We start from the raw sequence: 15,953 nt of genomic DNA, 5'->3' as shown, positions 1-15,953 counted from the left end.
TACCGCGTTATATCCGAATTTCTGTTATAGCGGGTCGCGTTATATCGGGGTAGAGGTGTACTTATTTAGGTGCCTAAGTATATACTCAGGTGCCTAACTTTAACAATTTTGGATCTAACCTTTAAAAAACAAAACTGTGCTTTGTTGACTCATGTGTCTATAGCAGGGGTGGGCAAACTTTTTGGCCTGAGGGCCGCATCGGGTTTCGTAAATTGTATGGCGGGCCGGTTAGGGGAGCGGGTCGTGGCCCAGCCCCCACCTCCTATCTGCCCCACCCCTGGGACTCCTGCCCCATCCAATCCCCCCGTTCCCTGACGGCCCCTCTGGGACCCCTGTTCCCTGACTGCCCCCGAATCCCCGCCGCCCCATTCAACCCCTCCTCTCATTCCTGACAGCCCCCCTGGGGCCCCTGCCCCATCCAACTACCCCTTCTCCCTGTCCCCTGACTGCCCTTGGAACCCCTGCCCTTGACTGCCCCCTGCCGCCCCATCCAACCCCCCCTCCTTCCTGACTGCCCCCATTCAACCCCCTGTTTCCCCCCCGACCACCATCCACACCCCCGCCCCCTGACCACCACCCCGAACTCCCCTGCCTTCTATCCAACCCCCCCCTGCTCCCTGCCCCCTAACCGTGCTGCCTGGAGCACCAGTGGCTGGTGGCGCTACAGCCGCGCTGCCCGGCTGGAGCCGGGCCACGCTGCCGCTGCCGCCACCACACAGCACAGAGACCGGATCAGGCCGGGCTCTGCAGCTGTGCTGCCCCAGGAGCTCACAGCCCCGCCGCCCAGAGCATTGTGCCGGCAGCGGAGCGAGCAAGCTGAGGCTGTGGGGGAGGGTGGACAGCAGAGGAGGGGCCGGGGGTTAGCCTCCTGGGCCAGGAGCTTGGGGGCCGGGCTGGATGTGGCCCGCGGGCTGTAGTTTGCCCACCCCGGTCTATAGGTAGCTGATGTATTTGCTTTCCAAAGTATCTGAATTTTCCAGAATATTTATAATGTGAAGATCCCCAGAACATATTTATCATGTGCCATTACCCTACCTTTCTCATCTCAAACATATGATTGTGTCATTTCCACAGTAGTGATCCCTACAATTTAGATATGCTTCCAATAGATGTACCACCAATGCTGGATGACTTACCCGAGAGAGACAAGGAAAATATAACTGGCTAGTAAGTTTCCTCTCTATTATTTATTTAATATAATTTGCACTGAGTTTTTAGCACCCGTATGTGTATGTGTGTGTACATATAGCATGTGTATAAAAACACTCACCGAGCAACAAAAAAGTACAGATGGTTCTTCTCGCATAACACATCCTTTTGTTTTCCCAGGCTAAAAAATATAGGACAGGTAAAAAATAATAATAGGTGAAAACTAAGTGTTTTTCAACATATTCATTTTCAGTGAGACTGAAGCTGAGTTAAAAGTGGTTCTTACCCCGGATATGCTGAAAGCTGAATTTCCGCAGATTGAATCAGGGGAAGAAGTCAAAAGCAAACCACTGAAAGATGGAAGGTAAATGTCTATTTATTTAAATATAGGGAAGACGCTTGGCAAGGAAGTTGAGGGCACGTCTCTTGTTTCGGTTTATGTACAAGCTCATTTCTGAGGTCTCCTAGCAGTGCCATCCTTAAGATGACGCTCAGATCGTGCACTTGGAGCGGAACTGAATCCCTTTGTTTCATGCTTGAAGATCTGAATTTAGTCTCCAAAATAAAACACACTCGCTCTTCTTGGGCCAGGTGAATTTTCTATAATGGTTTTTTTGGTCAGCTATTTACTGACATTGGCAGAGGAAATGAGTCCTTTGAAATTTCCCTTGGGATGGTGATGTTTGTTTTAGACTTCCCCAGCGAAAGAGTCACAGCTTCCCACACATAGTCATTCCCATGGCGTCTCACACACAAGCTGCTTTTCAAATGTCACATTTATAAACACAAAGAGCTATTCCCCTTTTTTGGTATAACCTGGTCTCTGCAAGGAAAAGCAAAGGGACCAATCAAGTTCTGCTGGTGACTTCCATTCTCCAATACTGCTAGACTGACATTGCATCACCGCTAGACTGCATTGCATCCACAGCTCAGCACAGGGATTCTGGGGAGCCAGGCTGGTCGGCTGGGGGATGGGGAGTGCTCTGGGGAATGGACAGGAGTTTTGTGGGTTAGGTGATGAGGGAGAAGTACGGCTAACTCTGTTGTCCTGTCTTCAAGATGTATTAGATAGCAACTCTGTGAGGAGATATGTGAGGGTAAGCACACCTATGGGGAGCTGTAGAAGGGTGTGAGGGGGGCTGAGGAGGGCAGGGAAGGTGAACAGGGCTAAGGTGGTAAACTATGATGGTGAGCATGGTATTCTGGAGGTGGGGTCTTAAGCCAGAGGCAATGTGGTCTGGCAAAATGGCATGAGGCGGTCCTGTGTTCTAACCCTGGCTCTGTCGCTGACTCAGTGTGGCTTTGGGCCAATTGCTTCACCTCTCCATGCTTCAGTTTTGCCATCTGTAAAATGGAGGTAATAATACTTACCTGCCTCCCTCACAAAGCTGTTGAGAAATCAACTAATCCAGAGCTTTGAATTTGCAGGCTTTGATTTTCAAATCACCTAATTCCCATGAATTTGAAAAGGAATTGAGTTTCCAAACCCCGTAGGCAGCATATCATCCATAAAGCATTATATAAATGTCAAGCATTATGGCAACTGTAATTACTGTCATCTCTGCAGTGTCAATTGACAGTAATTTGTAGTACATAAGCACCTGGGTTTACTTATGTGTCTCATTACTGCTTTCTCTATTTCCTCTCACTGTGTTGTTTAGAACATGAGGATCTGGAATAGTTTGTGTTAATAAAGAATGGCCTTTTTCTCCTAGTGATACACCCCTGGATGTTAAATTTGCTTCCAGCAACATAGTGGATACCTCAGCTCCTCTTTCTGGGTAAGAAGATGTGTGACTGTAAGATTCAGTCTTTTAAAATTCTGTTGTTTTCTACAAAGCTAAAAAAACCCACCCTACTTTAAACACGTCTTCGATCAGGAGAGACTGGCCCACAGCTTTGGAATGAACTCTCATAGGAACCAAAGACCATCACAAACCTCACCACCTTTCACTCTAAGTGCAAGGCACATTTCTTTGACCTGGCTTTCTCTAACAAACAGGTTTGTGTGCGCATGTGTGTGTGTGTTATAAAAAATTGAAACAAAACACTCCCTACTCACACGTCTCCCCCCAGGGAGCAGATGAAAGAATAGACATGTGACAGGTATTAGTCACATAGTTTAATGCATGATTGGAAGCAGGGGCGGCTCCAAACGCAGCAGGGGCGGCGTGCCGGTCCCTGTGAGGGCGGCAGTCAGGCTGCCTTCGGCAGCGGGCCTGCGGGAGGTCCGCCGGTCCCGCGGTTTCAGTGGCAATTCGGCAGCCGAAGGCGCGGGACCGGCGGACCTCCCGCAGGAGCGCCGCCAAATCCGCGTTACCAGCGGACCTCCCGCAGGCATGCCGCCGAAAGCCGCCTCACTGCTGTGCTTGGGGCGGCAAAATACATAGAGCCACCCCTGATTGGAAGGCACTTACATACTATAATAATGAACACAGCATAAAAACCTCTATTGAACAGAGTAGAATATTGCATTAGAAATGTTCTGTTCATTGAGCTTTGGGTACTTCTGCACTAGCCAGAGGAGGCTGTGTTATTTAGATTACTTTGCAGGTGATCACAAAACTCCAATTTGCATTAGTTGTAGAGCAGTGATTACATCTACTAGAGAATATAGTGTATCTCTTTGCCAACATGGCTGTGGGTTTTTTGGTTTGGTTTGGTTTGGTTTTCACCTTCCTCTAAAGCATCAGAGATGGGCCACAGCAGGAGGTGGGATACTGGATGGGGTAGACCAGAGCAGGGAATCCTCTCTCAGATGCCTGGCTGCTGTGTCTTGCTCACATGTGCAAGGTCAAACTGATCCCTGGTTGGGGGCTGGGAAGCAATTTTCCCCCAGGTCAGATCAGCAGGGACCTTGGGGGTTTTGACCATTCTCTGCAGCCTGGGCTATGGATCACCTGCTAGGATCATCGGGGCATATCTCAGCTAATCAATTCCCTGCCATTGCAGGAGCCTCTGGCATTACTGGCACCTTGGTCTCTCCTGTTCTCTGCTGGGACACACAATCGCTTAGTCTTATGAGGACTGAAATGCTTTGGTCTCCCTAAAGTCACAAGGCTCAACATAGGGGTATCTGGGTGCAATTTAATGGCTCGCAATATAAAGGAGGTCAGACTAGATGATCTAATGGCCCCTTCTGACTTTAAACTCTTTGAAACTGCTTCTCCATGGAGCTGATAAGACGTGGAGTTTGAATTTATTCTCAGGACACTTTATTGTGCAGTGATACAGGCTCTGTGACTTGGCTACAGAGAAGCTTGTGGTTTGATGGCCAAAACAACCAGAATAAATATGAAAAATTGTGATTCTCATCCCAGTGCTGAGTTGCCCACAGTTGCTTTCTCCACATGGCTACACAGAGGACTGAGGACAGGCCTGGGAAATGGTAGAGCCTGGCCAATCCACAGGTCACAATCCCCATGTTGAAGGAAGAGGACACAGAAGACAGTGGCTGCTGCTACAACCAGTAGGCAGTAATACAGCCATAACCTGGTTTAGCATTTCCTGCATGACAGATTTGGGGAAAAGTTCCCTATTTGCTTGGGCTCTATGATGGGGAAACCAAGATTGTATTAACAAACAGTTAAGGCCCAATTCAGTGTCTTTCAATGCCAGTGGAAGTCCCTGGCATTCTCAATGGAAGGCTCGTTATTAGCATTATTGTATGTGTGTGTGTTTTACTGGATTATACCATTTACATTTTTCTAAATACTCTTGAAATTGCTCCTAGTACATTCTTACTGTAAGGTAAGTAGTTACCTCCCCAGTCAGCAGTTAGCTGAGCTCAGATGGAATGCCACGTTTGCAGTTCTTGTTACACTTTTCAATACTGCATATACTCACGTAGAACAGCACTTATATAGACCTTACTAAAGTTACCTTCTGGCCTTAAAAAAAGAGTGAATATGACACATTGCCATGAATGGCTCTCTTTGGTTTTATCACCTTTATATAATAGTTTACCTTGTTGTTATAAATATAAATTACTTTCACCATCTCCTGCAGAGACCCGAGAGACCAGCTGGATTGGTATTTACAATCCCAGAATAGCAAACTCAGAGAGAGACTGCAAGGACACATGGAGAAAATGAAGCAGAAAGCACTCAACAAAACCCTCATTCTAGAATAAGCTAGTTCACAAACTCCACAATTCAGTTGCTACTGTGGGGCGGAGATACAGCACATTATTGCTGGTTCGGGACTTCTGTATCTGTGCAGAACTGGTATGAAATTATATTCAACAAGCAACAGATTCCTGTGTAGGGCCAAGCACCCTCTAGTATAATCTCGGCTATGGCCCTTACTGTATATATTGTATATGAGCTTAATGATCTCTCTGTGAGGGATTCCTGCCCTACATGCTCATGCATTGTGCACTGGGGTTAAGTGCTGGAAAACTACCCGAGCACATAGATATTTTGTAGTTTTATATACAACTTTTCCCCTCACCTATTTACTGGACTCTCTTTCCTCTGCCACTAAGTACTGTTATATGCATTTTGTCTGAGAGTGTGTGCTGCTTTCAAATAAAATGTAAAAAATCAACATGAAGAAATTGTTTGGATTTCATTAGTTTTTGTAGTGTTTGGATATAGACTTTGCACACGTGCTAGAATAAATGCCATAGCTGAGCTGCAGTACAGCCCAGTGGCCTGTCCATGAGTTGTTGCAGGTGGATCACTGAGGACTGGTCGACACTGGGAATTTACATCAGCCTAGCTACACCGCTCAGGGGTGTGACAAATCTACACCCTGAGAGATGTAGCTATGCCAACCTACCCCCTGGTGTAGACAGTGCTAGGTGAATGGAAGAATTCTTCTGTCGATTTAGCCACTGCCTCTGAGGCCATGTCTACACTACCACTTATGTCGGCAAAAGTTATGTCACTCGGGGGTGTGAAAAAACACACCTCTGAGCGACATACAGTAGAACTTCAGAGTTACGGACACTTCGGGAATGGAGGTTGTCCGTAACTCTGAACAAAACACAGCTCCGGCTCCAGCAGTTCACACTCCAGGCCAGGTTCCAGAGGCACCTAGGCAGTTTCCTTGCAGGCAGCTTCTAAGCTTGTCCCCCTCCCAACCAGGGTGGTGGTGATGAAAACAGCCCATCCCCCTCACAGCAGGGGGATGTCTGTGAAAACAGGGCTCCCCACTCCTGGCTAGGGGAGGGTGGGTGCATACAGCACCCACGGCTTACAGGAAAGCAGCGCAGACCCCAGTGCCACTCCTGCTCTGGCTGCCTCGGGCTGGCAGTGGGGGCTCACAGCTTTGCCTGCCAATCTCAGCATATTCAACCCCTACTGTAAGTGGGTGCCCCGTGCACGTGGGGGGGGGGGTAAGGAAAAGGGTGGGGACAGGCAGCCCAGATGTGCCTACCTTTAAGATGCAATAGAGGCACAATACAGTATTTGCTTTTTGTTGTTGTTGTTCGCTGCTGCCTGATTGGTTACTTTGTTTCACATGGTGTCCGGTTGACCGGTGAGTCTGTAATTCTGGTGTTCGTATCTTTGAGGTTCTACTGTAAGTTTCACTGGCACAAGCGGTAGCGTGCAGAGCCTCATGTCGGAGGGAGAGCCTCTCCTGCCGACAGAGCTACCGCCGTTCGTGGAGATGGTTTTATTATGTCAACGGGAGAGCGCTCTCCCTTCAGCATAGAGCGGCTACACGAGCGATCTTACAGTGGCGCAACTGTATCAGTACAGCTGTGTCACCGTAAGCTCACTCATGTAGACGTGGCCTCAGGGAGGTGGATCACCTACAGTGACAGGAGAACCCCTCCCATTGCGGTAGTGTGTGTCTACACTGAAGCGCTACAGCAGCACAGCTGCAGCTGTGTGCGGTAGCATTTTAAGTGTAGACATACCCTGACTCTTAACCTTCACCCTAAGTTGTTCGCTCAAGCTTTGTACTGGGAGGGGTGAATTAAGTTGTCCACAAAGAAATAACATGCAAGCCGGTCCCTATGACAGGGCAATCTGCCCCTTTGATATCTGGGGGAAGGAGGGGAGACAGGGAGCAGCCCAGCAGATAGGTGCTGGGAATCAGCTGACATAGATGATCAGCACCTCATGATTGGCCCACACTCTCACCTGGACATCAGAAAGGTGAACTCAGCTCCCTGAAGGGAGGGGAAAACCAGAAGAGATGAGAGAGGGTACTCTCTGGTAACCAGAGCAGGAGTCTGCCAGCCGCCTGCCCACCCCCTTCCTGTGAAGCCCCTGGTTTCAGAAAGGTTCCTACCCAGTGCGAACCCCTAGTGACATTGTTTGTGTTTCTTGTTGTGCACTTTTCTTTCTTTGTGAAGACAATAAACAGAGCCCTGAAGAAAGGGACAGAAACCTACCCTGGGTGCGGCCCACTGTCTATCCCCAGCTGGTGACTGGAGCCACCTGTGTACAGTCCCCTCCAGAATCCAGCAGTCAGGGAGTTAACTCCTTGCTCAAGTGTCATGCAGGTGGAATAGATTGTGGGGTAATGAGAGAGCTTCTGAGGGAGGGGAAAGCTGATGGTGAGCAGGGCTTATTGACTAGGAGAAAGGGAAATAGGAAGCAGCCACGGGAACTCCGTGACAGGTTAGATGGGGGCTGGCTTTGCAGTAGGTTAAGTAGTGCTTGTTTATTCTCTAGTTTGTGGTATATTCAAGTTAAAGCTCATCTCATGTAAGTTTATGACCAGCATTGAGAGAAAATCTCTCTGTGCTGCCTGACTAGGCCTCTTAGAAGAGCTCCTTCACCCAGTGTGTCCCCAAAAGAAAGTGTGCTCCAAGGTATTACCAAACACACATCCTTGCTTGAACTTTGGGAAGGTAACTAAGGGAGGAGTTATCCTAGGGGAAGTTTTAAGTATAGTGCCCCCTTACCTGAGATGCATTTAACTTTTTTCCTAGTGCCAAGCAGCTGGTATAAAGCAGTTCTTTGTCGTGGGCAAGTAGTATGTTGGCATGTTTGTTTGGTTTATCCAGGGAGAGCTGGTTATCCAGTTGGAAGAAGAGTCTGAGCTATCTAAAGCTGAAAGTAAAAAGCTCGACTCCTATGTGCTGTGAACCTGTAAGGTAATGAAATGCTGCAATGCCCACTGCATGTTAGGATTGCATGCCAGAAATACTTACTCAACATGCTGTCCCTTAGAAAGCAAATTAGATTCAGAGAGAACAGACAAATGCTGACAAACCAAAAAGCCCAAAGCGCTAGGAGTGGTGCAACCAGGGAGTCTGTTTTCTCCTGTATGTGTCAGACAGCTACAGCAAGTCCTAGCCCTGTATTTCTTTGCTGTCTGAGAGAGGCTAAGTAGGACAGTAGGTTTCTGCTAGCTGCCTAGTCACAGTTGCCAACAAGGCAAATCTGGACAGTTGCAAAGTACTGGGTTTCTGTAGAGTCTCTTATTACAGTGCGTGTTTCGATATGGGAGGTACATGCTGCTTCCTTTTTCTATTGAAGGAAATCAGGCATGTTTGCAACAGGCCTAGTGGGACTTGTCTCTTTAACACTCTAATTTGCAGGGACATACATGACACCTGGGTTCAATTCCTGACCAGGGTAAAGACCCCCATTAGAAGGGTTGATGCTAGACTGAGGCAGCACAAAGCAGCCAAGTTTCTGCTTATAGTGGTGGTGGAGGAAGGGGTCAGAAAGTGGGTGGGGAAAGGGATGTTGCCAGGGCAGCCAGAGAATGTGTTGATAAAACAGCTCTCATCAGAGCAGGGCCGGCTCCAGGCACCAGCATTCCAAGCAGGTGCTTGGGGCGGCAATCTGCAAGGGGCAGCAGTCTATGTGTTTTTGCCGCTCCAAGCAGCACGCCGAATTGTTGCCGCCGCGGAAACAGGCGTGCTGCCCTAACGGCACATGGACTGCCCCCACCGTCCGTGCTGCTTGGGGTGGCAAAAACAGTAGAGCCGGCCCTGTGTGGGAGACCTGGGTTAGTACCCTAACCATTAGGTATTGGCAAGGGGGCAAGGTGGTTGATTCTCACACCCTTTTTGTTTGTTTGTTTGTTTGTTTTGTTTTTGGGGGGGTTTTTTGCACCAGATTTGGAAAGATTTTGGTTTTGTCCCAGTGTGGAACAGGAAACACTTTTGAAACCTCAAATTTTTTCATGAAATGGGGAACCCATTTTCCCCATAGCTCTACTCATAACAGGGATAGAAGGGACTTACTTCCTGTGTTCTTCCTTAATTGTATTCTATGCATCCCCTGCCTTAGCTCATGTATTGTACGTTTGCCTAAAAACTTGAAACTTGCCTAAAGAATAAGTGCTTCCTGAAGTGTCAGCCACTAAATGCAGAAGTTTTCTGGCATGCACAGAACAGTTATTTCTATGATAAAACATTATTTTTGTAAATAAGCTAGTAGCACTTTTTAAAACAATATATCTCAGAAACAACAAGTGTATTAGGTTCCCTAGGAGAGGCCACTTAAGTCGCCTACTGGAGAAGCACAGATTCCTTTTAGAAATGGGATATAAACAGCAATACGTCAAAAACAAACCAATAGTTATTTACAGTGTTCTACGTCTTGTCTGGAAGATTGGAGGATTATAGGAAACAAAGGAGTAAAAGGAGAAAAGTTTTGGGGCTAATGTTGGCCAGTGCACTAAAATATTCCTATAACAACTAGCTAGAGTAGGATGTATGATTTACAGTGTACTAAATCTGAGTGCCAATTTTAATTTGAATCAATTTTGTACAGCTATTTACTATTCAGAACGGACAATTTTTTTTAAAATGTACTGTGTCTCTAAAGGACTGTCTAATACTTGCTAATAAATGCTCAAAGGTTTTGTAGGCTCCTCTAGTGTGACACAGCTAGCAGGATCTGGACCTTAATATTTTTACTGGACTTAAAAGGGTGTATGTCTGTTTGTTTGGGATGTCAACTTTGAGTCAAGGAAGACAGAAGAAAAACAGTTTCTGGATTCCTTTCTCCTGAGCATGTTTCAACTTTTTTAAAAAAAGTTTTAAAAAGCATTAACACAAGTTTGTATTTTAATGTTAGCATATGATATTTCGAGCATAAGGAAAGAGAGAAGTTCAGAAATGACGTTTGTAAACGTCATTTGCCCTGCCTGAATCCAAGATGGTAGCCAAGACTCCATGGCACTTCTAGGATCCTACCAGCATCCAAGACCTGATTCTAGTTATCTTAAGAAAAAGCAGATTTTACTGATGCATAATAGAAAGAAAATCATGAAAGATTTCCCAAAGTTTCATATTTGACCACCAAAGAACAAGCCTGCACTCCCAACTTTAAAAAAAAAAAAAAAAAAAAAAAGGGCGGGGGGGAGGGAGGAGAATCCAGGGAACTACAGACCAGTCAGCCTCACCTCAGTCCCTGGAAAAATTATGGAGCAGGTCCTCAAGGAATCCATTTCGAAGCACTTGGAGGAGAGGAAGGTGATCAGGAACAGTCAACGTGGATTCACCAAGGGGAAGTCATGCCTGACCAACCTGATTGCCTTCTATGATGAGATAACTGGCTCTGTGGATATGGGGAAAGCGGTGGACATGATATACCTTGACTTTAGCAAAGCTTTAGATATGGTCTCCCAGCAAGCTTTAAAAAAGTATGAACTGGATGAATAGACTATAAGGTAGATAGAAAGCTGGCTAGATTGTCGGGCTCAACAGGTAGTGATCAACTGCTCGATGTCTAGTTGACAGCCGGTATCAAGCGGGGTGCCCCAGGGGTCGGTCCTGGGGCTGTTTTTGTTCAACATCTTCACTAATGATCTAGATGATGGGATGGATTGCATCCGCAGCAAGCTCACGGATGACACTAAACTGGGGGGAGAGGTAGATACGCTGGAGGGTAGGAATAGGATCCAGAGTGACCTAGACAAATTGGAGGATTGGGCCAAAATAAATCTGATGAAGTTCAACAAGGACAAGTGCAGAGTCCTGCACTTAGGACAGAAGAATCTCATGCACTGCTACAGGCTGGGGACTGGCTAAGCAGCAGTTCTGCAGAAAAGGACCTGGGGATTACAGTGGATGAGAAGCTGGATATGAGTCAACATTGTGCCCTTGTTGCCAAGAAGACTAACATCATATTGGGTTGCATTAGTAGGAGCATTATTATATATATATATATATTAATGGCAATATCCTATCTCCTAGAACTGGAAAGGACCTTGAGTCCAGCCCCCTGCCTTCACTAGCAGGACCAAGAACTGATTTTGCCCCAGATCCCTAAGTGGCCCCCCTCAAGGATTGAATTTACAACCCTGGATTTAGCAGGCCAATGCTCAAACCACTGAGCTATCCCTCCCCTCTATTTGGCACTGGTGAGGCCACATCTGGAGTATTGCGTCCAGTTTTGGTCCCCCCCACTACAGAAAGGATGTGGACAAATTGGAGAGAGTCCAGCAGAGGGCAACGAAAATGATTAGGGGGCTAGAGCACATGATTTATGAGGAGAGGCTAAGGGAACTGGGCTTATTTAGTCTGCAGAAAAAAAGAGTGAGGGGGGATTTGATAGCAGCCTTCAACTACCTGAAGGGGGGTTCCAAAGAGGATGGAGCTCAGCTGTTCTCAATGGTGGCAGATGACAGAACAAGGAGCAATGGTCTCAAGTTGCGGTGGGAGAGGTCTAGGTTGGATAGTAGGAAAAAATATTTCACTAGGAGGGTGGTGAAGCACTGGAATGGGTTACCTAGGGAGGTGGTGGAATCTCCATCCTTAGAGGTTTTTAAGGCCTGGCTTGACAAAGCCCTGGCTGGGATGATTTAGTTGGGGGTTGGTCCTGCTTTGAGCAGGGGGTTGGACTAGATGACCTGCTGAGGTCTCTTCCAACCCTAATCTTCTATGATTCTAAAGGAGATGACCAAAATCTAGCAGAGGAAAACCTCAGTGTTAAAGGGAAGTATTTGAAAATATCCAAAGAGTGACTTTTTAAATGTTGCCTGCCTCCTTTTCTCCATTTAGGCCATTAAAAATTAGCAGCTGCTGCTAAGTTTCTTCTCATTTCTACACTCATGTACTTTTAACAGGACTAACTCCATTATAACATTTTTTGTTGTCCAAGAATCTATATCAGTGCCACTTAAAATGTAACTTAGATCATCCAAGCACTGGCCATAAAAATATGCATTTACACTCTCTGCCAAGAACACTATTAAGGTGTGTTTTTTTTAAAAAAATATGGTTTCCTTGCCCTAATATCCCTTTTAAAAAAGTATCAGGGGGTAGCCGTGTTAGTCTGTATCCACAAAAACAACGAGTCCAGTGGTACCTTAAAGACTAACAGATTTATTTGGGCATAAGTTTTCGTGGGTTAAAAAACCCACTTCTTCATGGATCTGAAGAAGTGGGTTTTTTACCCACGAAAGTTTATGCCCAAATAAATCTGTTAGTCTTTAAGGTGCCACCGGACTCCTTGTTCTTTTAAAAAAGATAACTTCAGAGTTCTTGTAGGGAAACTTGTAGTTGCTTTCCAGACTAGCCCCATAATACTATGTGTGTATTTAACACATGGTTTGCTCCCTAAACAGAGAGAGAGAGAGAATGACCATATAGGCTAATACTCCAATAGGCTAATACTACTGTTTATTTAGGCTAAACTCCCACTGACTTCCATGGGGCAGGAACATGTAAATTGATATGCAGGATGTGGTAAATTTGTGCTGTTGGAGAAAAGTCAATCTGCCTCTTCCTCCCTTACTTTGAAAAGGATTAATTGGCTAAACTATTATTTATCTACCTTATATTGGTAAAGTAAGATGTATTCATCTTACCTAGCAAATGCCTGTCTCATTAGCTGAGCTAATACATATTGAAATTCTGAATCATGCTTTCACTTACCCCTGTGATTACCTAAAATATGAGCATTGAAAAACTAAATTAGGTTAAATGTGCATGTTAAAAATAGGAGACTGTTAATGTTTTCATCTGAAAATCATCTTTGGGCTAGAATGCTAGATAATTTGGCATTAACATCGCTTTTTGTTCATAAGGATAAGAAAAGCCATCAATCTCTTTAAATTGAATGACATTTTGTAGGGTCGCTGGGGAAAAACTGCAGCATGTGTCTGAGTTAAAAGAAGTGTATGAAAATATATTTCACACATAAGAAATCAGCATTTAAATGCACATGGTCAGGATTTTTTCATATACACTTGTGCAAATTTTTAAGCGATTTTCTGAATGCAAAATAATAACACTCAGCATTTGTATCTTCCAACTGTTTTATAATGATTAATCTACTAACCCTCACGACAACATCTGGGGGCCACCAATCAGATCCCCATTTTGCAGCCCAAAATCTCAAAGGTGGGTGTCTGTACTTAGGCCCCTAACCCCATATTTAGACACCTAAATCAATGGCATGATTTCCCCAGGCACTGAGAAGTAACAGCTTATGTGCTGAAGTCACCCAAGACCTTTAAAAAATCAGGTTTTTAAAAGGGGTGTGTAGATTGGAGAATGGGGGGGTGTCTCTTTTCCCTTCAGGGTGGCAGGGCTAGCTGCAGTTCTGTTTCTTCCCTGGTCTCTCAGAGTGCACCCCTCAGGTGTCAGGCCTCCTGCCTTCCCTTATCCCAGAGGGTAGAATTCCACAATTCTCCCCCTCTTTTAAACCATGCCCTGGGTTACAGTGCGCTATGCCTGCTTACCCAGCAGCTGTAGTTCTTTCCTTCCCGAGCCTGTGATCAGGCTGCTCAGTAAACTAAACTAACCTATTGTTCGTTTTAACAGTAGAAACAAATCATTTAGAGGAAAAAGGATTTTAAAAACAACTGATGGTTGTTCCACAGTATAGGGCTGATAGCAGACTTTGCCATTAGCACTTAATTAAAGATCTACAGGGATGAAGCCCCTATCCTCCAAGAAAGGACAGATACACAGATCCACGGCTCCTGTGTTTACATTGTGGACCCATGCCTTCTTTCTCTACAAGGACCCAAACCAGACAGGGCTTAGTGTTTTGTATTGATTCTATTACATCAACAAAAAAAGTAGAGCTGGAAGGTAGAGATTCGGCATAGATAGCCAGACAGATTTGGCAAGAATAACTTGCACTATTCAGCAACCGCAGAAGCTATTTGGTCACTAAGGCACTGTTAAGCAACACATATGCTGGCATCTGGCAACTACATGAGTGCTCCAAATGTGAGATCAAATTCTTACAAACGTTCGGTGATTCTCTGTCACCGTCTTCAGGTGCTAGTGGCCCCAACAATAGAGACACTATATCAATGCCATGAAGCAATGCCTTCCTGTAAGGTATGCACTTGTCAGATACCCTCTCGCATCAGTATCATTCATGTTTTACAAAGGAGAGCTTTCAGATGCACCTTATGGGCTAGATTCTGCAAAGTGCTACAGTGCTGAGCATCACTAGCTCCCGCTAACTTTAATGAGATTGCAGAATCAGGCCCTAAGGATTGTATCTCACCATTATTGGGCATCCTCTTTTTCACCTTCTGTGATGAGTTAGTTTTCTCTGCTGTGAGAAAAGCTTTTCAACTAGTTGCTAAGAGAGATTTTAATTACACAAGTTACTGATAATGGTGTCCTTTTTTAAATCAGCTGATTAAATTTGTAGCTAGGGCTTCAGAATTCTTAACCAAATTACACTTGCTTCAGCAATGAATTGCCACCCTATTAAAATATAAAATGTCACCAGCTTGGTCTCTAATAGTCTGAGTGTTGCCTACAAATCAATAATAATTTACCTTTGCAATGATATTGGATGCATGTATCACTGAGTGAATTTTGAGTGCAGTGAGTGAAGAAGCAAAGGTTTAATGCACATTATTTTTAAAAGGATTGCCTACTGAATGGCCTGTGTATTGCTCTGAAAATGGACCTCATGCATCAGAACTGCTTTCAGCCATTATAATCAAGGCTTTTGCTTCTGCTCTTCCATTGTGCTTGCTGTTCTGTCCTTGCAATTAGTGGAATGTTTGGACATACTTGTTGCTTCTGGCAACACCACAGGCATGGGTGTCATACAGAGTGATATGCCCAGCCACAGTGGGTAGGAACCATTTACATTCATATAGCACCCTTCATCTTGAATGATCTCAAAGCATTTTACAAACAATGGCCCCAATTTGGGATGGTACTTGGGGGCTTGTCTGCACAAGGAAATTGATCAGAACTCCAGAACAGCTATAGTCCAGAGCAGCTCCCCATGTGGACATTCTATTCAGGAACAAGAGTGGCTTTTATTCCAGACTAATTAATGCACTTCAAAAGTAACAATCCACACAGGGAGCTAATCCGGAATAGTTGTTCCAGTCAATTTTGCCATATCGACAAGCCCTCATTTAAAGCATATGAACGATCCCAGTGAAGTCCATGGAATCACTCATGTGAGGGGAGTGCTCAGGTGACTTGCTGCATCAGGTAGATTCTGGGCTTACAGTGTGGGGCTTTCTCCCCCATAGTGGTTGTAACCCAGAAAGGTTTCTGAGTCTACTACTGGCTTACAGCTAACTGACCTGGGCCTCTTAAATCCAGAGGTTCAGTCCCCAACACCAATGACCCCCCCCCCCCCCCCCGGGGTGTCACATTACATATACTTGCACATGGAGGATCACGTCACTGGTAGCTGTTTGACAACACCTAGCGACATTGCAGAACAGTTACGGCCATTCAACGCCGCCCCTCCTTATTTGTCCACTCTTGTCTCTTCTTGCAGCTTCCTCCCCCTACTTTCCCCCACCTCTTCTGGTCTGCCAGTCTCACAGGCCTTGTCTACCCATTTATCAGCTTCTACCCAAGCTTCCCTGTGTGTTCTTCCACAATACCTTTTCTGCAAGGACTGTTCCCCCTGATCTGTTCAAAACTGGTTTGAGTATTG

General features: G+C 45.6%; 1 protein-coding gene across 1 annotated transcript in view; it reads left to right on the top strand.

Moving 5' to 3' along the window:
* Positions 1–5,281, top strand: part of CFAP221 (cilia and flagella associated protein 221) — a 31,158-nt gene extending 25,877 nt beyond the window's left edge. Inside the window, exons 21-24 of the mRNA XM_065413745.1 lie at positions 1,075–1,167; positions 1,403–1,513; positions 2,865–2,930; positions 5,158–5,281. Of these exons, the coding sequence (XP_065269817.1) occupies positions 1,075–1,167; positions 1,403–1,513; positions 2,865–2,930; positions 5,158–5,281 (394 nt within the window). The remainder of the gene's footprint in view (positions 1–1,074; positions 1,168–1,402; positions 1,514–2,864; positions 2,931–5,157) is intronic.
* The last annotated feature ends 10,672 nt before the right edge of the window (positions 5,282–15,953 follow it).

This window comes from Emys orbicularis, chromosome 11 (genome assembly GCF_028017835.1).
Source record: "Emys orbicularis isolate rEmyOrb1 chromosome 11, rEmyOrb1.hap1, whole genome shotgun sequence".
Classification (NCBI taxonomy): domain Eukaryota; kingdom Metazoa; phylum Chordata; order Testudines; family Emydidae; genus Emys; species Emys orbicularis.
This window is presented reverse-complemented; position numbering and strand designations above follow the sequence as displayed.